Source organism: Lissotriton vulgaris, chromosome 4_1, assembly GCF_964263255.1.
Source record: "Lissotriton vulgaris chromosome 4_1, aLisVul1.2, whole genome shotgun sequence".
NCBI lineage: Eukaryota > Metazoa > Chordata > Amphibia > Caudata > Salamandridae > Lissotriton > Lissotriton vulgaris.
The window spans coordinates 674,962,354-674,988,913 of record NC_141691.1 but is presented as its reverse complement, the minus strand read 5'-3'; the positions used below and the strand labels follow the sequence as shown (position 1 = coordinate 674,988,913).

At 49.1% G+C, this 26,560-nt stretch overlaps 1 protein-coding gene across 1 annotated transcript in view; it reads left to right on the top strand.

Moving 5' to 3' along the window:
- The window catches only part of ANKRD12 (ankyrin repeat domain 12), a 429,381-nt gene that overhangs the window by 187,768 nt on the left and 215,053 nt on the right, over positions 1-26,560 (top strand). Inside the window, exons 5-6 of the mRNA XM_086964948.1 lie at positions 12,329-12,475; positions 16,971-17,171. Of these exons, the coding sequence (XP_086821074.1) occupies positions 12,329-12,475; positions 16,971-17,171 (348 nt within the window). The remainder of the gene's footprint in view (positions 1-12,328; positions 12,476-16,970; positions 17,172-26,560) is intronic.

The following is a 26,560-nucleotide window of genomic DNA, read 5'->3' as shown; positions in this document are numbered from 1 at the left end:
TTTTTATTGCAGCGAAGATATTAAAAAGGCACAAGGCATACAGTCATCAACACTGTTGATATGTAAATCGTAGGAACAAGCAGTCCCAATGTCAAAACACAGCCATAGATAGCCCACATCCCGGAGGCTGGGCGGTGCAGGAATAAAGCATGTATGATAGTAGGGAAAATTGCATTTGTGCTCCAAGTATGGTAAAAACTTATCAGTGCCTTCGCCAGTTTTCTAATTTCGCACTCCTATACTACATAACAGTTTAACAATAACTAATTACCCCATGAATGGCATTTCTAGTGCTGATCCGAATAAAGTAGGAGATTCGTGTGAGGGCCAGCTAGGTCGCAGTCATTAAAATTCAGTTTGGACCTATGGGAATCACAGCTAAATACAGGCATACCTATTAAGGAATATCGGCGTGACCACAAGGGACCTCTACACTGTCTCAAAACACCCCACATCAGCCCCCTCCCCCTCACAGCCAGACTCAGAGGACGCAGAAGAAAACAATTCAGCGCTGGTGGCATCCGAATCATCCTCCCCTAGCCCCTCCATGCACATTGTCTTCCAGGCGAGCAAATCATCCTGGAGCTTCCCATCTTTGCGAGTGCGTTGCATGTGTGTCTCCTCCGCTAAGGCCCATTCCTTTGCGTCCCTCAGCCAATGAGAAATCTCAGGCCCCCTCTGACCCATCCAAGTCATAGCCACTCGTCTCCTCGCCAGAACCAGTAAGAGTTGCAGAAATTTACAAGATAGTCCTTTCTTTTTAGGCTTAGGCACTAACGCCAGCAGACAGTGGAGTGGGTCTAGAAGAAGCCCAAGTTGCGTGGCTCGGGCAATGTACACCACTACCCTCCGCCAGAATTCCTGAACTAAAGGACATTCCCACGCTAAATGTAGGAAGCCCGCTGTTTTGAACGCCGGTATACGAGGACAGGCTGCCAGATGAAAGGAGCAGGGAGGCCGTAATAAAAGACATAGCCTACAACACCCTGTGAGGCGAACCCCAAGTGTGTTGATCGTCACATTACGAGGCAAAGACCCAATTGAAATAGGTCCCCGACTGTAATGACCGACCCGTTAATCTTATGGTAAAAAGTCACGGAAAAATCTTCAAGCTAACGGTGGCTCCTCCTGGCAGCTAACATCTGGCTGTATTTCATTCAGATGGATATATAAAAAATCAACAAATAAGACCAAAAAAGGAAATTGAGATTACTCCTTTGGTACTAGGAACAGCACACTTTACAAATTGATGCAAGTAACTTGTGCCCAGTTGATGGTCCCAATCTACACAGGACCTTCGTTAAAGCAATAATCTCCATATGGACAATAACTCCATCTGGATCAATAAGAATCAGTCCTGAGGAAGGTGTACAAAAGAAAGCCGAAACTCCGCGTCGACCTTGTGATTCTTTGTTTTTAAAATTTTTATTGATACACAGATTACAAATCTTTTATGATGTTTTTAAATGAATTGTAAATTGTCATTTGTTTATGTGAAATAAAATCTAAATGTTAATGTTACCAAGCAGACACTGTTAGAAGTCTTATTTTCCATAATCGTGTTTTCCATAGTCTTATTTTCCATAGTCTTGTTGCACGCACTGTACCAAACCAGCCTCAACTTAAGGTTGTGCCGAACAATATAGGGTGTAATTGATAAACAAACAGACTCCATTGTACTATTGTCTTTTCTGTTTATTGGTAGAAATGTTAGTAGACGGCCCTGAGTACCAACACTAAAACAGAGTGGATTTTATTTTGTCCTTGAATTGGGACCTTTGTTAATATTTTCCGGAAACCCGCCCTCTCCACCCCACATCTAGGGCAATTATGACGTCTATCTGTCGATATACGATGAAGGGAGACAGGTGTCATGTACGTGCGGTGGACAAAGTTAAAGTGTATAAGTTTAAAACGCGCATTGCAAGAGACCTTGCGAGTCAACAGTCCAATCCGCCTCCGCTGGGCAGGTTCCAGCTCCACCCCCAGATCCGCCTCCCAGGCCGGTACTATCGGGGGGATCGAGTCTCTGCGCATGGCAGAGTAAAGGAGGGAGATCAGGCGCTTACCTCTCCCACAGGATATAATGATGTTGAGGGTGTTGGTGAGCGGGGGCGCCTCTGGGAATTGGGGCCATGTTGTCCTGGCCACATCTTGAAGACTTCCGTAGTGCAGGTATTGGCCCTCACCTAGGTGAAAGGACTCCATGGCACCCTCAAAGGACACGAAGGAGTCATTTGGATAGAGATCCTCAAGGGTCTCACAACCACCTGAGCGCCACTCCCGAAAGGACATATTTTCCTCCAGCCTGAGTATCGGGGCCAATATCCAAATTGGGAGCTCCCGATGGAACGGCGCGCGTCGCAGCACCTTCTCGATAAACCGCTGCCAAATGCTAGCTGTGTGTCGCACCACATATGGTAGAGTGCTGTCGGCGCCGCGACCCTGCATCAAGGCCTCCTGCAGGTCGTACCAGCTAACAGTGCCAGTTCCCAATTCTCGTCTTCGGCGAACCACCTGGCGGCCGGGAGAAGCTGCGCTGCATAGTAATACAGGTCACACCTCGGGGCCTCGAGGCCGCCTTCGTCCCAACATCTCGTCACAGTGTGTAAAGCGACTCTGCTGCGCCCACCCGCCCAAAGTAGGGAGGTGAGGAGTGAGTTCAACGTGCAGAACACTCGGGGGGGTAACGGGCATAGGGTGTTCTGCAACACATAGAGGATCCTAGGGAGCATTGCCATTTTGGCAATTGCCAATCGCCCCATGAGAGAGAGAGAGAGGAAGTGTGTTCCAAAAGGCAATAGATTTACAGAGGGCCGCAAGTATTTTGTCGACATTGTGAGCCAGGAGAGTCTCTTCAGAGGTGGCCGCCTGAATGCCCAAGTACCGGAATGCCAGCCGCTGGTAACGGAGGCCCAAATGGTGGGGATCCGTATCCGGGTCTAGGACAGTGTCCGTCAGCGGAAACACCAGAGACTTGTTGACATTTATACGCAGTCCAGAGGCTGCGCCAAATCGGTCCAAGAGCCGCAACAAGGCGGGGAGGGCCTCCACTGGGGAAGTTAGATAGAAAAGCGCAACATCGGCGTAGAGGGAGATTACATTGGTAGTGTCACCCACCACTATACCCCAGTCCTGCAGTTCAGTGCGGGCAGAAACGGCCAGGGGCTCAATCGCAAGAGCAAATAGAGGGGGGAGAGAGGACAGCCCTGCCGGGTGCCCCTCCCCAATAACCCTCTGCAACCTTAAGGTCCCTGAGTGAGGGAACATCACGATACACTACTGACTGCGCGCTTCCCCACGCACACTGAAATTGTGGACACGTTACCTTGAGGAGTAGTTGCCTTACTAAGTTTGGACGCTTGCCCCGTTGGGAAATCGCCCGCCGAGTTACAATGTTACTGTTAGTTTACATATTACAGAAGCGACACCCAGCGAACACCCTGCAACAGCCCGGCCCCCGACCTAGAGGGGCGACCCCCCCCCCCCTAGCTCCCCAGGCAGCTGCATTACAACACACGTCATGGCGTCCACCACTATTATGACATGGAACATCCGTGGCATGCACACCCCGTCGCGTAGATACTCGATCTTCGCCTACATGCAGAGACACAAGGTGGGGATCGCGCTTCTCCAGGAAACACATATGTCCCAAGTAGAGCTGGAAAGGCTCCGCAGGTGATGGAGGGGGCAGATACACAGCACAACTTAATCGCAAGCTCGTGGCGCCCTGATATGGGTGAGAGCTAGCGTCCCCTTTACTTGTTCAAACGCTCAAATAGATACTGAAGGGAGGTACTCCTTTGTTAGGGGGAGGCTTAATGGGCAGGAGATACTGCTGGGTTCCATCTATGCCCCCAACACAGACCAGCCCGCTTTCCTTGCGTCCCTAAGTCCCATCCTCCAACGACACGCGGGACTCCCCTGGTTGTTAGGCGGCGACTTTAACATGGTCCTGGACACGCGCCTGGACCGCTCCTTCCCAGCCCTGCGCGCAGCGGCAACGGCATCAGCAGCGCAGGCCTTTAGGATCTGGTTACTACATTGGGACATACACGATCTTTGGCGCACACAGCACCCTGCAGACAAGATATACTCGTACTATTCGGCTGTGCATGACCTCCACGTCTGCCTAGACCTTATAGTAGGCTCCCAGTCTCTACTCCCGATGCTGTCCAAGATGGAGTACCTAGGCAGGACACATTCAGACCATAACCCTCTCTGTTTCCATCTCAGCTGGCAGGCAGATAGGCCTCCGGTGTCCACATGGCGACTACAGTCTGCAGCATTAGAAGATGATGAATTTCGGTCATCTCTAGGCACAGCCATCCTCTCTTACTTTGAAGAAAACGAGGGCACGGCGAGCGACAGGGGTGGAATGGGACGCCCACAAGGTGACCATGCGTGGGCACTGCATGGGTGCCACATGGAATATCCGCGCACAGGTGTCCGACTGCCTAACTCGCATAGATTCTGAACTACTGCATTATGAAAGGGAGGGGGATGCCACGGGCGAGCACGCACGTAGACTGGGGGAACTCCGAAGCACGCAGTCCTACTCGAATGACTGAGGTGCCACAACTATGCGGCGCACACGGCCAGGACACACTCGAAGGCAGATGGGGCTGGCCGCTTGCTAGCCTGGTTAATCCGAAAGACAGAGTGCACGACCCCGATCGGCGCCATCCGTTCCAATGATGGAACGGTGGTGTACACGCAGCGCGAAATCCACCAGACGCTGACAGACCACTATCGGGAACTTTACAGGTCACGAGGCGCTAGCCACCCACACCTGCTGACGGGGTTTCTTGAGTCGGTCACTCTGCCTACTGTCACGGAAAGTCAAAACTGGGAGCTCAATGCTCCATTGACACTGGAGGAAGTGGGGGATGCAATTCGAGCACTAGCGTCTGGGAAGACACCGGGACCGGATGGCCTGCCGGCTGAATATTATAAGGCGAACAGTGACATTCTAGCGCCTGAGCTCCGCCGGATGTATGAGGCATCAGTGGACGCTGGCCTGCTCCCACCCTCTCTGAGGTAAGCGTTTTTAGTGTCCCTATCTAAGCCTGACAGAGACCCCATGTCCTTAGGCTCCTACCGCCCGCTGGCGATGCTGAATGCTGACTATAAGATATTCGCCAAGCTCCTAGCAGAGGGGCTGACGCCGGCGCCAGTGGTCCTGCACTTAGTACACTCGGATCAGAATGGTTTTGTGCCAGCGAGATCCACATCCCTGAACCTCAGGAGGTTCTTCCGCGTAGCAGCGGAGGCAACATCGGTCTGGCCCAGGGCCGGATGCCTGGTGCTTGATCTAGAAAAGGCTTTTGATTGCCTGGAGTGAAGATACCTGTTGGCAGTGTTGGAGGCGTATGAGATAGATGACGACTTTCTGCAGATGGTGGGACTCCTGTACAATAATCCTGTGGTCCGCGTCCGGCTGGGACCATATGTTTCGGAGGCAGTGGCGGTCGGTAGAGGCACCCGCCAGGGTTTCCCCCTGTCACCGCTGCTTTTCGCGCTGGCCATGGAGTCCTTGGCTGCGGCTCTGAGACAACATCTGACAGATGGTATTATGCTGGGCGACGGGTGTCATTGTACGCGGATGACTTGCTGGTCTTCGTCCGAGACGTGAGCCGCATGCCGGAGCGACTGGCCCCATTGCTGAGCCGCTTCGCTGGCCTCTCTGGGCTCCGAGTCAATACAGGCAAGTCGTGCCTTTATGCGTTTGGAAATGGGGTGACGGACCCGTAGTACAGCCTCCATGGTACAAGAGTCGCCTGGCAGGCGGACACCTTCAAATATCTGGGGATCCAGATATACCGCCAGCTAGCGGATTTACTAGATGGGAACCTGGGAAGAGCGGTGACGGCGCTCAGGGCCCAAATAGGTTTCTGGCCCACGCTCCCGCTCTCGCCCACAGGCAGAGTGGCCCTCGCTGAAATGGTGATGCTCCCTCGCCTCCTCTATTATTTCGCGAACCTACCGCTCTTCCTGCCCGCGTCCTTCTTCTCTAACCTCAACAAGATTCTACACGATTTTATCTGGGGTGCGTCTAGGCACCGCCTAGCACTAGGGAAACTGTTTCTACCCACGGTCAGGGGCGGGCTTGCCGCCCCCTGCTTTGAGCAATATTACTTGGAGGCACAACTCCAATGGGTCGGCCGCTGGCTGGCAGACAGGGGATGGGAGGACACTGCCACGGCTGAGCCAGCGTACACACTGGAGCGGATTACTGCACTATTTCACCCACTAGCGGCGCCGACACGCCCCACTCCATTACTGTTGGCGGTAGCATGCAAATGCTTCCGCAGGGCATTGTACCTCACGAGAAGGGTGCGCTCTTACGCACCTGTGGTGCCCCTGGAGGGCTTGCCCGGGGTGACACTCACACATTCCATGTTCCATGCTAGAGCAATGGCACTAGGTGGATGTCCGAACACTGGGCGACCTGTACCAGGATGGAGTATTGATACCCTATGAGACGCTGGTCGCGGACGCTGGGCTTCCCCCAGGAGGCTTTCTCATGCACAGGTCCCTAACTGCACATATGGCGGCTAAATGGGGTGATGTGGCAGAAGAGCCACCACAGTATTTGACGGTGCAGTCCCTGCACGTTATGGGCAGGGGAAGGCAGTTAGTCAAGTGGTTTGCTGCATCCCTACGGACACATACGGAACTGGACTTAACTCCGTTGCGGGTGAAATGGGAGAGACACATGGGGCGAGAGTTGGCAGACAAAGAGTGGGAAAAGGTCTTAAGAGGCCCGGTACACATCCCTAGAAACATGAGGTTCCGCCAAATCCAAGTATACATAGTGCACAGAGCCTATCTCACCCCAGACCTAATAAACAAATATTTTCACAGAACGGACGCGTCTTGCCCCAGATGCGGAGAAGTGAACGCGGACCTCCTTCATATCCTGTGGCGCTGTCCGGGCCTCGGCACCTACTGGAGGGACATTCATACATTACTTGCACGGAGCACCGGTCGCGTCATCCCCTGTAATTGGCCCGAGTATCTCCTAAACCACTTCAAAAGGCCACCTAAGGACAAAGCGTTTTCTCGATTCCTCGACCTGGGGATGGTGACGGCAGTACGACTTCTCACTAGGAGATGGAAGGCGAGGGACTCGCCTAGCACAGGGGCGTGAGTTCTATCATTCTCGTCCTGGGCGCGTGCAGAGTGGACAGCCATTCGGAGGGAGGAAACTCTGGGACTCCGCAAGGAGCCTATGGCAGAGAGGTGGAAACACATGCTAAACACACTGCAGGAGACGCTACAGTAGAGGGGGCACTAGGCTGACACCACAGGAGAGAGAGAAGGGGGCGCAGCGACTGCCGCACCAGAAGCATGCCTTGGTGCATTAAGCGACGCAATGGCAGGGCGACGCCTGCTGCGGAACCGCGCGAGTCAAATGAGCGGGAGTAGGGGGGGGGGGGGGGGGGTTCTGGGTTGGAGGGGCCGGGAATTGGGGCAAACGGTAATGTAATTTGGTGACAGTGACGCAGTTAGCTGTTTTTGTTCTTGTTCTATTGCACATGGTTATCATTTAGGGTTGGGATGATTACACAAGCTTGTCCCTTCCCTTGCAGAGTGGTGGAGCGCGTTAGCTCCGGTTTATCAACTGGAAGGCACACTTGGGCGCTTGTATCCTGTCCACGAACTATTAGCATGTAATGGCATAGCGCTCTCGATGAATCGTACTGTTGATGTATTGCCACCCATACAAAATGGAAGAACTACTTTGACTGTACAGATGTGCCTAATGTGTTTTTGAATTTACAAATATCAATAAACAGATTTATCCACAAAAAAAAATATCGACCACTGTAACTTCTCTCTGGACGACGACATTGAGATATGAAAACTTTAATGAAATACTGGGGACTGCTGAATGATGCCAGAAAGATGGAAGCTAAGGAGGGACAAAATGAGAGGCAGAGGAGAAACAACTCATCCAAGTAAAAGAAACGATTAAGAGGCAGAAAAAGGTTAGGCAGTGATAGTGAGAGACATGCATATATATGTGGTATTTGCGTGGCACAAACCTAGCAAAAAGGCAGCAGAGTGCTGTGCAAGGTTAAAGACAATCGCACAGTCAGTCCGTGATAGAGGTAACTGGGATTTAGGAGCGCAAGTGTAGTTACTGTATTGTAATATAATGGTCTTTAGAAAGGTGCTTCATCAATGCTGTCCTAATTTGGAGCAGTCCTGATGGGCTTGTTCTATTTTTTTTACCCTTAGTCTCCAGTTTGATAGTGTCCTGGCTGCGTGTTTGCTAAGGGCCACCAGAGATGGCGACTTTGCCTTCAAGATAAGTAGGGTAACGTTTATGATGGCTTTGTAAATAATGCAGCTAGTTTATACCAAGAAGAATTAGACAAGTTTCCCAGGGGAATCCTGGTTGTCTAAAGAATACGTTAAATTCCCAATGTGGATCCTGGAAAAATAAGGAGTATATGACTCCTGCCACTCAGGAAGCTGAGCATTAATTGAGGCAACCTACAGTGGACATCGAGCCTTCAAGAAAGAAGCCAGTAAACTCCTTCCTGAAAGATTTTAGGGAGCACAAGTCCCAGTCCCTTCCACTTATGATTTATGTGACGAAAACCACTTCAAAAATCAAACTTCTCAGTAGGAAAAAAGTGGAAACGCTCTTTAAGTACCTGGCATTGGTGCTGGAAAAATGAAACCCTGGACTCTGCCCCAAAGGTCAGCACTCTGTCTTTGCAGCAGCCACACGACAGTGTTCCTAGAGTGCTGTTTGTCTACCTCCGTGCCCACGTAGACGGCCATTGGATTCCACGTTTGGCTGTAATGAGCATGTCGGACCAGAATGTGGACCAGCTTGCTAGACCTGGGCTTCATGGGTGAAGATCTCTTTGGCAAGGGATCGGCAAAGTGCTGCAGTCTATCAAGGTTGACCCTGGCACAGTGAAGGCAGTGAGTGCTTGGGGGACTCTAAATGGAAGGCTTTCATTAAGTAAATTTCTCCCTTTTTAGGTCTTAGTAGCAGATTCACTCCTGGAAGTTTCCCCCTCTAGAGTTCCTGCAGTGTCGATCTCTATACCACCCTATATGACTATCAGCACCAGTACCCACAAAAGGGCCATGGATTTCAGCACCCTCGGAGAGATAGATCACTGAACATTGGCTCCGACTAGAAGCAAGCATGATTGGTCCAGGGTCACAAGATGAATCTGCTCTGCCAAACGGAGAACATTTCCCTAAAAGCCTCCATGTCAGACACAATCACTTCAGGTAAGTGAGTAATGAGCATTTCAACAACTGGCCTAATGCTGGAGTTATTTGAATATATCCAAGGCCAAGAGGGATCAGCAAACAGCTTTGTTAATGGTTCAGGTACTCCTATACAAATCAGATGACCTACTCCAGGTTCTTGCTGCAGAGGAAAGACAAAATCATCTTCCTCACCGTAAAATTGCTCTGCATACGCAAATTCTTCTAAAAGCAGTTGTTCAAGATGTAAGCATTAGCAGAGGGGAGCTCCTATCCTATCTGCAGTGTAGAAACAGGGTGTCGTCATTGGACTTAACTGAAGCTTACTTCCTTGTCTCCATAAAAAGAATACTTTAAAGAGCACTGGCGATTAACGTCCTACCCTTTGGACTGTAATAATTGATGAGGTACCTGAAGCCGTGGTGGATAATCTTCTAATGCAGTAGAATACATGTTTTCCACAACCCAAGTGTTTGAAGTATTTTTTAACCTTACTATTTCTAAAGGTCGGTGCAGTGCCAGGTCCTTAAAACCACTTTATCAAGCTGTTAAAAAGATGTAATCATTCCTTTGAACAGTCCTTAGGCTACTATTTACAAACCCTTTCAAGGACATTAACCAAATTGTTGCATGGTGCTGTTATATGGTGCAAGGAAATACACAAATTGTTCTACAGAAGTCTGCAACCACAGTAGTTACTAAAATCCCCTGAAGTGGTTATCTCTCCGAGCTTGAAGCATTACTCTTGGTCAGTAGGAGAAGAGATGACATAACACATGTCTAACTGTCACTGGAGAAACCTCCATAAAAATGCTCTGCGCATCCCTTCCAGCGTAGAGAAAGTAGACCTTAACCCCTTCGCCACGGGGCTACTTCCCTGACGGTGCTGGGGGGGCACGCGCAGCGCCACGGTGCTTGTGACGAGCTCGGCTCGTCACGCTGCATGGTGGCGCTGTGCTCATGACGAGCTGAGCTCGTCATGACCACACCCGTTTTCGTGGAACGTTCCGCACAGCAGGGGAATTATCCTTGTGTCTGAGCGCCGCTTGGGTCATGACGAGCTGAGCTCGTCTTGAGCACAGCACCACCGTGCCTCATGACGAGCTGAGCTCGTCATGAGCAAGGAAGGTGTTAAAATTGTATTTCCATTACTACAAGGAGAACCACAACTTGTGATCTGAAATTGTCTTTACCCCAGGACTGTACAAGAAAAATGTTCTAGAACCATGAATGAAATTGAGTCCACTCTGCAGCAAAAGCAGGCCTGAAACCCATCTTGTCCCGCCAGGCATACTTAGTATTTTGCCTTAAGAAAAGGCTGACTGAAGTAGCTGAACTCCAAAAGCATAACTCTGATCACATCGTACTGATAATGGGGGTTCATCTTTCGCCTGCCCTGGGCAGCCTTTGTAGGGGGTGTAAGACCACTTGTTAGTCAAAGGCTGTCTGAAAAATTACTGTGATAGAACGGGTGCCGGAATGCAGCTAGTTTGAGCTGTGAATGTACCAGTCTGAGCAATCTATCCTATGATCTACATTATGGAGGAGGACCGGTCCGCCAAGGATGTTTTCACTCTTACTCTGTACTAAGTGGCATAGGGTCCCCAAGAAATCAGTAATAACTCCCCTGGACATAGTAAAAACATATATATACCTAGGATGGATCTTCTCCCAGTCCCTTGACAATAAGTCAAATTTTTCGTACATGGGTACCAAGGCATTAGCTCAATCAGGTGCTTTAAAATAATGTTATAGCTCTTCTGGTGGGCGACATTTCAAAGCCATTTTGATATTTATAGGGAAAAGATACCCCCTACTTTATCTTGTATCCTGAAATATATTCACACAGGTAAATTGTCAGTTTTAAATGTATTTGAAGGGAAGCTCCTCCGAAAGATCATTTCTTTAAGTCAAGCAATTCCTGTTCAAGCTTTGCGTTTGGAATTTACCCTTTCTAGTGTCTATTCTACATCTCTGGCTAACTTATTTAGATGGGCATACAACTTACTACACACACCTGAAGGCACCCTAACAGACTTCCTAAGGATAGAAACCTTTAATGGAGAAGTTTAAAACTATACCTTCAATAATAATCTCAAGGTTTCGCTGGCACAATTACAGTGTACCATCGATCACTTACAGATGTAGACACCCGCACAACTTAGTATAAAAAAAAAAAATTCTGCTGCTAGAATAAGCTACACTAGTGACATCACTCACTGTACATCCCTGGAAATATATAAGGCTTACTCTGACAGTATATCTTTTCAACAGAATCAATGATATGTAAACCTATCTCTGGAAAACCTTAAACGATTTTTACATGTGTTAAGATTAAGCATTTTACCCCTAAATAATTTTTTAAAACACTGATCAGATAAAGGAAATAAGACCGGAATGTGTGATCTCTGCAATGGTGGGACTCAATATATTTTGCATGTTATTTCCGTTTGTTCTAGTGCAATGGTGAAAGAAGCTAAAAATCAACTTTTAAAACCTTTGTATCTTAAATATTAAATATCCATAATTGATTAATTGATTCCTTTGGCAAAGTCACCCTCTAAAGAATTTTCCTGTTATAATTTGTTACTTTTTAAAAATCGTTTTTACCAATGTACTATTTTTTTTGTACTGTGACCATTAGGCCTTTTAAACTTTAAACTTCTTTTAATTGTAATCTTTCATAATTGTAAATATTATTGATCTCAGACAAGATAGAAATCAATAAATATTCAGCTTGACAGTAATTATTATTCAAACAAATTTGGCAATGCATGTCATTTTGCATCTCAATTGACACCTTAAAGGTTCACTTTAATGTTGTCTAATTAAAACTGTTTGCTTTTTGGTCACAGAAGTGATTCAAAGTTGTTAAAGCTGTGTATTGAAGAGTGTGTTGTTAAGTTAGATAAAGAGTAAATCATTTTATAGTTACTAGGAATTACTTCACTGTCTGAAATAATGTTCTTTTCAAAAGTGCAGTTGTTCACATCCGTTATATTATCAGAATTGTTCTCATGATACTGTACATCAAGAGCTATTGGTGTATTTCTTTGATTATCTCATAAAACCTTTATATTTTTAGACAAAGAAGGCCCAGAGAAGAAAAAAATGAAAAAGGAAACGGGAAGCAAGAAATCTACACCAGTTAGTATTTTGTTTGGTTACCCTTTGTCTGAGCGCAAGCAGATGGCCCTTCTCATGCAGATGACGGCAAGAGACAACAGTCCAGGTGACAACATCCATCTTTGCTGTGCTTCTTGTCTCGTCCACAAATTCACATTTGTTGTTGCAGCGTTTTATGTTTTTGAGTTATCTTGTTTTTCCCCTGATATACCTAATTTTTTTAACCTATGCAAGTACTGTAATATTCATCTCTGAATTATTTAGGACTTTGTACATGGGCGTTGTACAGCTGATCTCTAGAATTTAAATCGAATTGACCTTAATAATAGTTAATTGCAGAGACTCCTTGGTGTTTTAATGCTCACAGTTGGTAAGTAAGCTATATAAACAGTGATTCTTTCAAAGTGTGTATCAAACAATGTGATTATATCTACAAAGAAGTTTATTAAGCTTCAGAGCTCCCTCGACCGTTTACTCAGTCATCTGTAACCATCTTATCGGCGAGTAACAACCCTGCCCTTTAGACCGAAAAGTGTGCTGCATGTAATCAATTACTCTTAAATACAGGCTTGAAATGTTCCAAGAACAAAAATAAAAAAAGTAAAACAAATTCCTACTTAGGTTCTCTTTGAAGACTTTTATCACATTGCTTAACAATAATAAATAGTTAACTGATCTCCGGTTCCCCACCCAGACCTACTACTTTCCTACCTTCACCTCAGGCACACAGGCGTGCATAGAGATGAGTCACAAATTCTAGCCACCAACAACTATATTGCTTGTACAGTGTTTATCATAAAGAGTTACACAATGGTGTGCGACCAGGTGAGTACTGGCGAGGACGCTAGTCCCCGTTGTTCTTGCCTCCATCTATTATAAGTATGTAACAAAAAAGTATCCTGTTTGGTGATAGCAAACTGGTTCTCATTTCTTTTTTTTGGCACAAGCAATTTCGAATGGTCATTAATGGAGACATTAATCTGGCCTCCAATATTTGGAGGGCAGTGCTTAGGTGTCAGAGAGAGTTTTGCCTGTGCTGACTTTTCCTAGGCCAAGGCGATCCAGAGCAAAAGGTGATTGAAACGAAGAGCATTAGGAGACTGATGAAGTATTGCCACTGCAAACTTTTGGCCAAGTAAGAAGCTAAGTGCACAGGCATCACAATGAGGAGACTGGCGTGTTGTGGACTTAACACAGTCACACTGACTCGAGTAAGTATGGGCCGAAAATTAACTGATTGGTCAGCAGCCACCAACCTGCCCATGCCTCGTCGGAAGCAGTCAGGCGGCATAGAAAGAGGAGCACTGGAAGAGCAGGAAGGTGAGGTGGAGCCCTGGTAGGCACAGTTCGTCCCCCGTAAATTCCCCCCTCCCCCGCACCACCACCACCCCTCTCAGTGGCAGCCTCCCAGAGAGCAACCAGTAAAAGCACCTTTAAAGACATTATTTTAAAATTGATCAATGGCTTGAGGACCTTTCTGGAAGGCAAAGTGAATGTGTCATTTCATGGAAATGTCTCCAGAATGCTGTGGATTAGGTGACATACGAAGGAGTACTGAGCTAGACATACTTTAGGAAATGTAAAGCAAACTCTAAGCTGGGAGGCCACACTACCTTGAGAAGAGCGGCAAGGATGCAAATAGCTTTACACTGAGGAGCAGCATTCGAATTGTTGGAATGCCATAGAGGGCAGAGGCAGTGAACACCTAGGTATTTTTGGAAAAATGGTGGAAGCCAGTTGACGAGAGGTAAGGTCTTTCAAACTGATCCATGGTGAGTGGAGTGGGCCTATGTCATTTTACCTGCCATGTTTTTCTATCACAGTCTAGTTTCTCTGTTGAGATCTCTTTCAACGAAAACCCCAAATGTAAGAGCAGAGACTCAATGCTTCAAGCAGCACAAAAACTCCAGCTAGAATTTTAGAAAATGTTGGTGTTTTCAGACTTGGCAATACATGTGGATATATTCTGCGAATGTCAAGAATATTCAGTACGTTAGTAGTTTGTCAAGACCCCAGAAGCGTCAGTTGGCTTAACAGCAGACACCAGACAACGATAGCACTTAAGTAGCAGGATGAGGTAAAGTTAACTTAAACACAAGATAGGAGAGAACGGGGTACAATAACAGTAGACTCAGTTTATAGAATATCAGCATCAATGCAATAATAAACCTACCTTGGGAATAATGAAACTATGCAGCGAGGACAACAGACATTGGACATAATATAAGGTTTAATTGTTTTTTTAATCTCTGGGGACTTGAGTGAATAATTATACTATCTGGAAATGTCAATGGTCTGGATGGAAGAATCAAGTAGGGCAGTGATGCAGTACACTAAAAGACATTCACTAAACCTCATTGTGCTGGAAATGGCCACAAACATTCTATTTCTTGTGCACCAAAGATGTGTTTGGGTTGTACATCAATCAGTTTCATGAGGCTTTAGGGTAGTAGCAATCATGTGTTCCAAAAACCCTTTCCAGTTCACAGTGGGAAACCTGAAAAGACAGACATGACCGAAATGTGGAGGCTTCAAGAAACATTAATGAAGAAACCTGGATCTTTATAGGCATATTTGCTCATTCTTCATTTGACTGGAAACAATGTTGACCAATTAAGACACATACTAACTACACCCACCTAGGAGACTGACAATCTTGAGCTCTGTCATTCATCTGGATCCAAAGGGGAGGCCGCACATAGACTGTATGAAAGCAGTATTAAGAGTATTTCAGACTTTCTGGTATTAATAAATGTGTTTAGGTCACTGGGAAATATTGTCCCTTCTGGACTACTTTTGTAAGATAGGAACTGCACAAAGCACGGTAGGAGAACAGGGAACGTTTGCATTATGGCCAGCGGTGACTTAAGTATCATTCAGATACAAAGCATGAGTCACTTTATTCCAAATAAAAGGTATAGTCATTGACATAGCCCTTTAAGAGCAAATTGACACATACTGGAAATTGTTATTATGCAGTGCTAGGGTCTAAAAACTTGTATGAGCTTGGCAAGCCCTAGGTGCTGAATGTGCATAATTGGTTTTATTTTTAAGCAAATGGGAGTTTGACATGCTTCCTTTTAAATTAAGGGTACATTTGTGGGTTTTTGTATAGAGATAAAGTACGGTATGGTGGCTTGAATTGTTTTTATTGGTTCAATCTGTATAATTTATTTTACATTTCTGTAAGACTTTAGTTTGGAAATAAACTTTAAATCTGCTGTAAAAGTACCGTTAGATTTTCTTGATTGATAAAACTGCCAAATAATTTTGTAGGAGCACAGGACCAGCTAAATCGCAAGTAATTTTCTGACAAACCTTTAAACTCTTAATTAGAGAAAATTTGACTGCCTACCTCAAAAAAAGAAAAGAGATGAGGCGAACAGCTTGTTTTACATCCAGCATAAAATATATAAATGTGTGGCCAAAATGGGACACCAACACTGTTTTGAGTGTTGAGACCGAAATGCCTAAACAAGCAGCGCTCATGAGAGATTTAAGAAAATTAGTGGTAGAGGATACCATGGTAGCTAAGACCTTATCTTCCTACTGAAAGCCAGCAGACGTGACTGAGTTCATGAGAGGTATCCCAGTGAAAATGCTGAGGCAGACCCCATGGAATAGGAGTTAGTAAAGGCCCTGTAGAAGCTTAAACCAGGGAAGACCCTAGCATCAAATGATTTGCTGACCTAATAGTAAGTAGAAAGTGACATGTAATCACTATCCTGTGGTGAAATTATTCATTGTTTCTTTGTGGCATTATCTTTGCGATTCATCCTCTCCTTTTTTACCAATACTCTCACCGGAGTTTCACCTTAGTGAGAAATATATCCTCCTACATTTTGTGGTTCCGACACATCTTTGATGTCAGGAGAGTTTTCAAGTTCTGTTTAGATTGCATGAAGGCCATAAAAATGTCAGACCGACTTTCTGGCCTTTGTTGGCCTTCCCCCCCAACAAGCAGTCATCAACAGATTCCATTTCTCTTCGGGACTTCACCATGTAGAAGTTATTTCTGTCCGTACAGTGTTTATGAGGGCATCTTCATTTCATAATTAATATTATCAATCATATGAGCTACAATGTAACATTTGCTCAAAGTTGGATGGTAAATTATTGCTTGTAGAAGGTTGGGTGCTGTGGACAGCTGTGTCATCATTCTTCTTCTTTCTCAGGTTATTATCCATTTGAATGGTACTACCCACATCCCTAGATAATTATGTAAACTACTGTCAATCATTAAAAACACCATGCTTTGTTAACAACAGATCTTTTATTAGGGAATATACAATGTTTCCTATTTATGGTGACTATATTGCAAACACTTTGGCTTCTCTCAAATATTTCTTTTATTCTGTTGTATTATAGTCATGTTCATTACTTGTTTTTATGCTTCACTGTTGCATATTGTTAGTTCAAAGTTTGCACACCTCTGCAATCAATATATTTAAAGGACAGGAAAATTGGTCCAATATAAATACACAGCTTTCCTTGTAAATGTGTGTGTTTTTGTAAGGACATGGTTGCCTTTGTTTCAAAGAATTGTGATATTAGATTGTGTACGACAGCATTCCTATTGAACTTACGTGTTACTGTTACAGATTCCACTCCCAACCACCCATTACAAACCACACCACCACAGAAGAAAACCCCAAGCTCCTCTACACGACAAAAAGACAAAGTTAATAAAAGAAATGAACGAGGAGAGACCCCTCTGCATATGGCGGCGATACGAGGAGATGTTGCTCAAGTTAAAGAATTGATTAGACTGGGGGCCAACGTGAATGTGAAAGATTTTGCAGGTATGTTGAATGTACATTGCTCTTTGGTATGTCTAGCTACCCTCCGAGAAAATCTGAAGGAATAATTTCTGCAAGTTGCAATATTTTGTTATTATAGATCTAGTTCTGTTCACTAGCATGGGATCCTTAACGGAGTTACTCTCTAGTAGAGGCTTGATCATAAAGTATTTAGGGTTTCCTGATTTCATTTATGGTCAGGGCCATTGCCATGTTGCAAACTCTTTCACAGCAGAAGGACAATGTAAAATCACTTTCATAGGGCAGATTTTTAGTTCCATATTCCATGGTTGTCCTGTCTTTGACGGATTTCTTCTCCAGAGATAATTCCTATTTTGAAACTTCTTTCTGTTTTAGGTCCCCAGCCTAGGTATACTTTTGATGTCTTATGATTGAATTTCATATAGTTTTTAGGACAATGTGAAATAGCCTATGGGTAGCTATAGACTCTGGACATTGATGAGAATCTGGAAAACCACTCAATCAATCGATCAATCAAAGCATTTGTATAGCGCACTACTCACCCGGAGGGTCTCAAGGCGCTTAGGGGAGGGGGGTCCGCTACTGCTTGAACAGCCAGGCCTTGAGCTGCTTCCTGAAGGAAAGGTGGTCCTGGGTCAGGCGGAGGTAGGTCGGGAGGGAGTTCCAAGTCTTGGCGGCGAGGTAGGAGAAGGACCTTCCCCCTGTGGTGGCTCTTCGGATGCGGGGGACGGCGGCGAGGGCGTGGCCGGTCGATCGAAGCTGGCGTTTGGGAGCATAGAAGTTGGGGTGGCTGTTGAGGTATCCTGGGCCTTGGTTGTGCAGGGCTTTGTGTGCGTGGGTGAGGAGACGGAAGGTGATTCTCTTGTTGACCGGGAGCCAGTGCAGGTCTCTCAGGTGTCCGGAGATGTGGTTGCGACGGGGGATGTCCAGGATGAGTCGTGCTGAGGCGTTCTGGATCCGCTGGAGTCTCTTCTGGAGTTTGGCAGTGGTTCCGGCATAGAGGGAGTTGCCGTAGTCCAGTCGGCTGGTGACGAGGGCCTGGGTGACAGTCTTCCTGGTCTCGGTGGGGATCCACCGGAAGATCTTGCGTAGCATGGTAGGATGTTGAAGCACGACGAGGAGACGGCGTTGACTTGTCTGGTCATGGAGAGGGAGGAGTCCAGGATGAAGCCCAGGTTGCGTGCGTGGTCTGTTGGTTTGGGTACGCTGCCTAGGGCGGTGGGCCACCAGGAGTCGTTCCAGGCGGAGGGTGAGGATCCCAGGATGAGGACTTCCGTCTTGTCCGAGTTCAGTTTCAGGCGGCTGTTCTTCATCCATTTGGCTACGTCTTTCATCCCTTCGCGTAGGTTGGCTCTGGCGGTGACGGGGTCGTTGGTGAGGGAGAGGATCCGCTGGGTCTCGTCTGCGTAGGAGATGATGTTGAGGTTGTGCTGGCATGCGATGGCTGCAAGGGGACTCATGTAAACGTTGAAGAGGGTTGGGCTGGGCGAGGAGCCTTGAGGAACGCCGCAGATGACTTCGGTGGCTTCTGATCTGAACGGGGGAAGGTGGACTCTGTGTCCTTCCGGCGAGGAAGGAGGTGATCCACTCCAGTGCCTTCTCCTGGATTCCGACGTTGCTGAGGCGCTGTACTAGGGTACGGTGGCAGACAGTGTCGAAGGCCGCGGAGAGGTCTAGGAGGATGAGGGCCGCTGTTTCTCCGTTGTCGAGCAGGGCTCGGATGTCATCGGTTGCTGCGATCAGGGCGGTCTCGGTGCTATGGTTGGCCCGGAAGCCAGATTGCGAGAGGTCGAGGGGTCCGTTCGTCTCGAGGAAGGCGGCCAGCTGCTTGTTGACTGTCTTCTCGATGACTTTGGCTGGAAGCGGGAGGAGCGAGATTGGTCGGTAGTTCTTGAGGTTGGTGGGGTCGGCTGATGGCTTCTTTAGTAGGGCGCGGAGTTCGGCGTGCTTCCAGCTCTCCGGGAAGGTAGCGGTGTTGAAGGAGGTGTTGATGATGTCCCGCAGGTGGGGTGCGATGACAGCGTCGGCCTTGTTGAAGACGTGGTGAGGGCAAGGGTCGGTCGGAGATCCAGAGTGGATGGAGTTCATCGTCCGGATGGTGTCTTCGGTGCTGATCGGGGTCCAGGCGCGGAGGGTGGTGGTGGGGGACGGTGGTTCCGTCGTGGCATGCGCCGGTTGAGTGCTGAAGCTGTTGTGTATGTCCGCGATCTTGTTGTGGAAGTAGGAGGCGAGGGAGTTGCAGAGGTCTTGCGAAGGGGTGATGTCGTTGTTTCCGGCGTTGGGGTTGGAGAGCTCTTTAACGATGTTGAAGAGTTCCTTGCTGTTGTGTGCGTTGTTTTCCAGTCGTTCCTTGAATGCAGTTTTCTTGGTGGTGCGGATCAGTTGGTGGTGTTTTTGGGTGGCGATCTTGAAGGCAGTCATGTTGTCCGGTGTTGGGTCTCTGCGCCAGGCTTTCTCCAAGGCTCTGCAGTCCTTCTTGGAGCTCTTGAGTTCGTCGGTGAACCATGGGGCTTTCTTGCTGCCGGGTCTGCTAGGCGGGGTCCTCAGAGGGGCGAGGTCGTCTGCGCAGTCGCTGATCCACTTGGTGAGGTTGGTGGCCGCTTGGCTGGGGTTCGTTGCGCTGGTGGGTGGGTTCTTGCTCAGGGAAGTTGCGAGCTGGTCGGCTGTGATCTTGTTCCAGCTTCTGCGTGGAACCTGTTGCTGTTGGTGGTGGATCGTGGTCCTTTTGAATCTGAAGTGGACGCAGCTGTGGTCCGTCCAGTAGAGTCCGGTGGCGTGGCTGAAGGCAATGTCCTTGCTGGATGAGAAGACGGGGTCGAGTGTGTGTCCGGGGTAGTGGGTGGGGGTGGTCACCAGTTGCTTGAGTCAGAGGTTAGCGAGGTTGTCCAGCAGGATGGTGGTGTTGCGGTCGTTGTTGTTTTCCAGGTGGAAGTTGAGGTCCCCGAGGAGGATGTAGTCAGCGGAGGGGAGGGCATGCGGGCTGACTAAGTCGGCGATGTCCTCGCTGAAATGTGTGCGTGGTCCCGGGGGTCTGTAGATGAGGGTGCCTCTAAAGGTGGTCATGGGGTTGATGTGGATCTGGAAGTGCAGGTGCTCGGCGGGTGCGAGGGTGTCGTTGGTGTTGGTCGTGATGCGGATGGAGTTCCTATGGATGATGGCGATGCCTCCTCCTGTCTGGAAGACGCGGTCCCTTCGGATGATCTTGTAGCCGTCCGGGATGGCGATGGCGATGTCGGGCGCTGAGGAGGCGTTCATCCAGGTTTCCGTGATGAAGGCGACGTCTGGGGCTGTGTTGTCGAGCAGGTTCCAGAGCTCGACGGCGTGTCTGTGGACGGAGCGGGTGTTGAGTAGGATGCTGTTGCTCGTCGAGGTCTTGGGCACTGCTGGAGTGGTGCAGGATCGGATGAAGGTGAACTTGCAGGAGTTGCAGCAGAAGGGTCCGTGGGTGTGTCTCGGGGTGGCTCGGTAGCAACCCGGGAATCGGCCGGCGTTGAGTGCGTTGAGTTCGGTAGAGCTGTAGGTCCGGCGGGTGGGCTGGCGGCTGCGGGGGTCAGGGGACCTGGCACTGGGCGCGGTACAGGCGCGGACGGGCGCGGACGGACGCAGACGGGCTTACCTTTGGCGCGCCTTCAGCGCACAATCGGCGTGACCGCTGCGCGTTCGCGCGGTCACCATTTATGGCGAAGTGCAGGGAGGGCGGAGCAGCTGGGAGGCGGGAGCGGGGAGAAAGGGGGCGTGTCCACACTCCCGGCGGCGGGAAGCGGGAGGCGGGGAGCGGGCGTGCAGGGGACAACAGCACAGGGGGGGGGGGGACAGAAAAAGCAATCACAGGGAGACAAGGAATGAAAATACAAAGTACATTAAATGCAAAGTACAGCACAATTTAAACGAAGCAGCGCAATGCAGAGATGCGGGAACGATGAGCGGCGGCGGGGGCGTGGCCCGAAGGCTGGAGGCTCAGCGAGGCTGAGGGTAGCGGCAGGCGGGGGCACACGCGACAGCTGGTGGCCGTGCGGCGCGGGGGTGTCCTATGAATAGGTCACACTCACCTGCGTCGCACGGTCGCCATTTATGGCCAAGTGCAGGGAGGGCGGAGCAGCTGGGAGGTGGGAGCGGGGAGGAAGGGGGCGTGTCCACACTCGCGGCGGGAGGCGGGGAGCGGGCGCGCAGGGGACAACAGCACAGGGGGGGGGGGACAGAAAAAGCAATCACAGGGAGACAAGGAATGAAAATACAAAGTACATTAAATGCAAAGTACAGCACAATTTAAACGAAGCAGCGCAATGCAGAGATGCGGGAACGATGAGCGGCGGCGGGGGGGCGTGGCCCGAAGGCGGGAGGCTCAGCGAGGCTGAGAGTAGCGGCAGGCGGGGGCACACGCGACAGCTGGTGGCCGTGCTGCGCGGGGGTGTCCTATGAATAGGTCACACTCACCTGCGTCGCACGGTCGCTATTTATGGCCAAGTGCAGGGAGGGCGGAGCAGCTGGGAGGCGGGAGCGGGGAGGAAGGGGGCGTGCCCACACTCCCGGAGGCGGGGACCTGGCGCGCAGGGGACAACAGCACAGGGGGGGACAGAAAAAGCAATCGCAGGGAGACAAGGAATGAAAATACAAAGTACATTAAATGCAAAGTACAGCACAATTTAAACGAATCAGCGCAATGCAGAGATGCGGGAACGATGAGCGGCGGCGGGGGCGTGGCCCGAAGGCGGGAGGCTCAGCGAGGCTGAGAGTAGTGGCAGGCGGGGCACACGCGACAGCTGGAGGCCGTGCGGCGCGGGGGTGTCCTATGAATAGGACACCCCCTTGCTTTTTGTCGAGAAATTAGTCTACTTGACTTATCTAATCATCCATTATGAGAAAGCTTAAACCTGCTACTGAAAGTTCCTAAAATTGTCTTTGAAACAAATTTTGATACTTCAGTTATTGTGGAAGGTTCTATGTTCTAGTGTGTTTTGGGTATTTGTCATGGCACAAACGACTTTCAATGACATCCATGCTGGAATTGGTTAAATAAATTGACTGGACCAACAGGGAGAGGGTTTTCTCCATCTGATATTAATCTAAAAAAGACTTCATGTAGTGACACTTTCGACACCAGACCCAGTAATATCCCACAGAAATTTAGCAGGCTACGCCTCTAAAACCTATTTGCTGTATATTAAGTTCTCCAACATGGGAGTTCCATTATTGGTAACAGCTAGTGGGATGTTCCTTCTTGTCCAGTGGGATCCAGGAAGAGTTTTTAAATGTACATTTCTTAAATAAATATAAGTTATAGATAGTATGTGCTCTACTCCCTTTTTTTTAAAAACGAAAGCAATAATGCCAAGGTTAAAACTAGTGCGACAACTCTGAGTACAGGCCCATCAGCAGCTACAACTGCCCATTCACTCAAGTCAAACTTCAGACCAACCAGTGAGGATCAGAAAACACTTGAGGCTCCTCAGATGTTTTTTTTAGTTCATCTCGTTTAGTATCAGCAGAGAAGGAACATATATATATATATATATATATATATAATATATATATATATATATATATATATATATATATATATTTTTTGTAAAATCTTTATTTTTAGTATGTAATAGAAACAAGAAAGAGAAACAGCGGTGATCCCGCACATCATCCCTCACGGGGGGCACAATCAGAAGCCAATAGGATTGACAATCCGTACTGTTAGAATGCAAACAATCAGGCAGCAGATCGATGCCCTAGGGCATTGGAGCATAAAGCGGCAGAAGCATAGTGCAGGAAGTCCATCTGCACAGAATGCAGTCATAGTTGAGTAGCTGTTGGTGCCCAAAAGGTCATCCTGTCCAGATAGAAAGGCTTCGGCCCCATGCGTGGACCGCAACAAACAAATAACAAAACTCCACAAACCCCCCCCCCTTACCCCCCCCCTCCCCCTCCCCCTAGTGGTGGTGACCACAGCAGATCCATTCATACCAGAGGGCCCTCGACTAAACCTGAAAGAGGTGTAGTGAGCGTATGGAGGATGGGCAGACTGCAGATGGCAGGCCCTTGGAAAGAAAGCCAACCAAAGGACCCCAGCGGAATTGGAAGTTTTTGAAGTTACCCAGGAAGATATCCGCCATTCTCTCCGCGCTAAGCAGTTTCCACAGCTTTGCGTGCCATAGGGAAATCGCCGGTGCCTCCCGTTTTTTCCAGGCGGCGGCCAGGGTAAGCTTGGCAGCTCCAACACACAGCCACAAAATCTGCTTGTCCGCGCGTGTCTGATGTTCAAGGACTGGGTCACGGAGACCCAACAGAATATGGTCCATAGAGTCCGCCACCGGGTAGCCAAGTATATCCTTGATATGTGAGAGGATCTCCTCCCAGTATGGTCGAATAACCGGGCAATCCCACCAAATATGGCAGAAGTCCCCAAGCAGGCAACAGCCCCTCCAGCACCTGTCAGAGGTGGCTGGGAATATGCGATGGAGTCTGGCTGGGTACAGGTACCAGTCCATGAGCGTCTTAAGGTGGGCCTCCCTCCGGTCTAACGAGTGGTTATATGCAGCAATATCACGCCACAGAGCTGACCATTCCTTGTCCGAGATATCCCGCCCCAGGAGCTCCTCCCAATGTCCCATGTAGCTGGGACGAGGCGACAAAGCCGAGGTAAGTAGGAGCTGGTAAAGAATAGGAGACAACTCCTTTCATGGTAGACGTCCGGAGTATGAAGGCCTCAAAAGGCGAGGGAGGTCTCGTAGCCGCCTCGAGGACGTCAGGCGACGTGACCCAATGAAGCAGCTGAGCATGGTGATATCGCTCCGACGGTGGGACACCATAGTCCCTCATGCAGTTGTCAAAGGAGAGGGGAACATGGCCATGAAATAGGTGGGTCAAAGCTCTGAAACCGCCTTCCCTCCACACCGTGAAGGGGCCCTCCTGCAGTGCCGGCAAAAAAGCCGGATTGAAGTGCAGAGGCGTGAATGGGGAAGAAAATGTGGTCCAGCGGTCATCAGCAGCCAACGAGTCCCAGACCTTCAGAGTGGTGCTAGTCGGGGTACTAATGTAGGCGTTCAGGGGCCTGTCTTTCCTGGGTTTCCAAGCCAGATCCCAAATCGATCCTGTCCATGTGCAGCCTGTGTTTCTCCGATGTTCGCTGTGACCATTCCACCAGCACTCTTAGTTGAGCCGCTTTGTAATACAGATGTAGATCAGGAAGACCTACACCCCCCTCTCCCCAGGGTCGCCGCAAAACCGTGGAGAATCGCGCTCGGCCCCCCTGCCAGACAAACCGGAGAATCTGAGTCTTGAGGCGCCGAAAGAATTCCCTGTCCAGTGGAATAGGGAGTGCCTGAAAAAGGTACAGGTATTTGGGTAGGAGAACCATCTTAATGGCATGGATTCTGCCCAACCACGATAGGTATTTGGGCTTCCATCGTTCGAGTCCGTGCCAATAAAGGTGGGAAGTTCGCTGAAAACAACTTACCTACTGTGGACGTCAGATGGACCCCTAGGTAATCGATGGAGTTAGAGGCCCAGGCCAGCGGAGTTAAAGGCCGCACCCGCTCCACCTCAGTAGGTGAAAGCGTAAGGTTCAATATATAGGATTTGTCAAAATTGACCCTGAAGCCAGCCACCTCCTCAAAACTCAGCAGGACTTCCCGAACACACGGCAGAGAGTGTGCCGGATCCTTGATGTAGAGCAGGACATCATCCGCAAACAGTGTGATTTTATGCTGTTCCCCGGTAAAGGGAAGGCCCTGAATCCCCTCGTGTTCCCGCACCGCAATTGCAAGAGGCTCAATGCTCAAAGCAAAGAGCAGGGGGGAGAGAGGGCAGCCCTGCCTGGTGCCACGGGAATGTGGGAAGAATGTTGACAGGTGGCCGTTCACCACAACCTTAGAGCGGGGACTACAGTTGTTCGCCTTTACCATGGAAATGAATTTGTCCGAAAAGCCGAATGCTGCCAGCGTATTGAACAGGAAGCCCCAGTTCACGCGGTCGAAGGCTTTTTCAGCATCAAGGCCCACGAGAACCGCCGGAATCCGAAACCTATCAGCCTTCTCAATCAGGTGGACGACCCGCCTAGTGTTGTCGTGGGTCTGGCGCCCCTTAATGAACCCAGATTGGTCCGGTGTATGATTGCCGGCATTAAATCCTGCAACCTGCGTGCGATGATCGAGGAATAGAGCTTGGCGTCTATGTTGAGAAGGGCGATCGGGCGAAATGAGGAGCAGAGAGCGGGGTCCTTCCCTGGTTTAGGCAAGATCGAGATCACGGCCTCCGCGAGGGAGCAGGTGGAGGTGCCGGAGTCAGCCATGTCATTAAAAAGGGAGACTAGAAAGTCACACACCTCTGTAGCAAATGTCTTGTAAAAAAGGGCGGTATAGCCATCCGGACCCGGTGCCTTGTGAAGTTTCAGTTCCTTAATGGCATCAAGCACCTCGCCACCAGTAATCGGGGCTTCCAGTAGCTCGTTCCATTCCTTGGACACCTGTGGTATAGGCAGAACCCGTAAATATTCCCGCTGTTCATCGGCGTCGAGAGACTCCCCCGCATAGAGGTCCGCATAGAAGCGACCAAAAATGGCAGCCTTAGACTCATCACGGTACTGTAGGTCACCCGCCGAGTCACGAATCCCCCCCACATACTCCCGTTCCCTCTTGTCCCGCAATTGGCGAGCCAAGTGTCGCCCCACCTTATTCCTGTGGGAGTATGATAGGCGTCGCAGTCTCAGCAACGTGAATTCCGCCCTGTTGCTGTAATGGGCCCTCAGCTTCCCCCGAACCGCCGTCAACGGGCGAAGGGTCAGCCTCGAAGGATTAAGTTTGTGGGCCTGCTCGAGTGTCTCCAGTTGTCTCCAATTCCTCCCTCTCCTGACGTCGCAGCTTATTGATGCGAGCATTAAGAGCTAGGCAAGTGCCCCTGATTGACGCCTTGAATGCGTCCCAGGTAGTGGAGATGGAGGTATCAGTCACAGGGTTGAGAACGAAAAAATCCCTGATGGCTTTCCGCAACTCCTTATTGGACAGATCGTCCCTGACCACCGACGCCGGGAAATACCACTTCCGTTGTCCATCACCGGCCGGCCGGTGACCACCGCAGATTGAGCACGAGCAGGCTATGGTCGGAAACTGAAAGCGGAAATATACTAGAATCAAGGACATCTCCCCGAAGTGCCTGGCTCAGAAAAACGTAGTCCAGGCGCGAGTAGGAGTGGTGAACATGGGAGAAAAAGGTGTAGTCTCGGGACAGGGGGTGTATGGAACGCCAGCTATCGAGTAAGCCTAGCTCCCCCACCAACCGTTTCAGCAGAGAACAAGCCTGTGTCAGCCCTGTGGGAACCGGAGCTATCCAACTCTCTACACCACACCAGATTAAAGTCCCCCAGCAAGAACAGGTGCCCTTCAACAAAGTCTCCCACCTTTTGCAGCAAGCCCTGGACGAAGCTA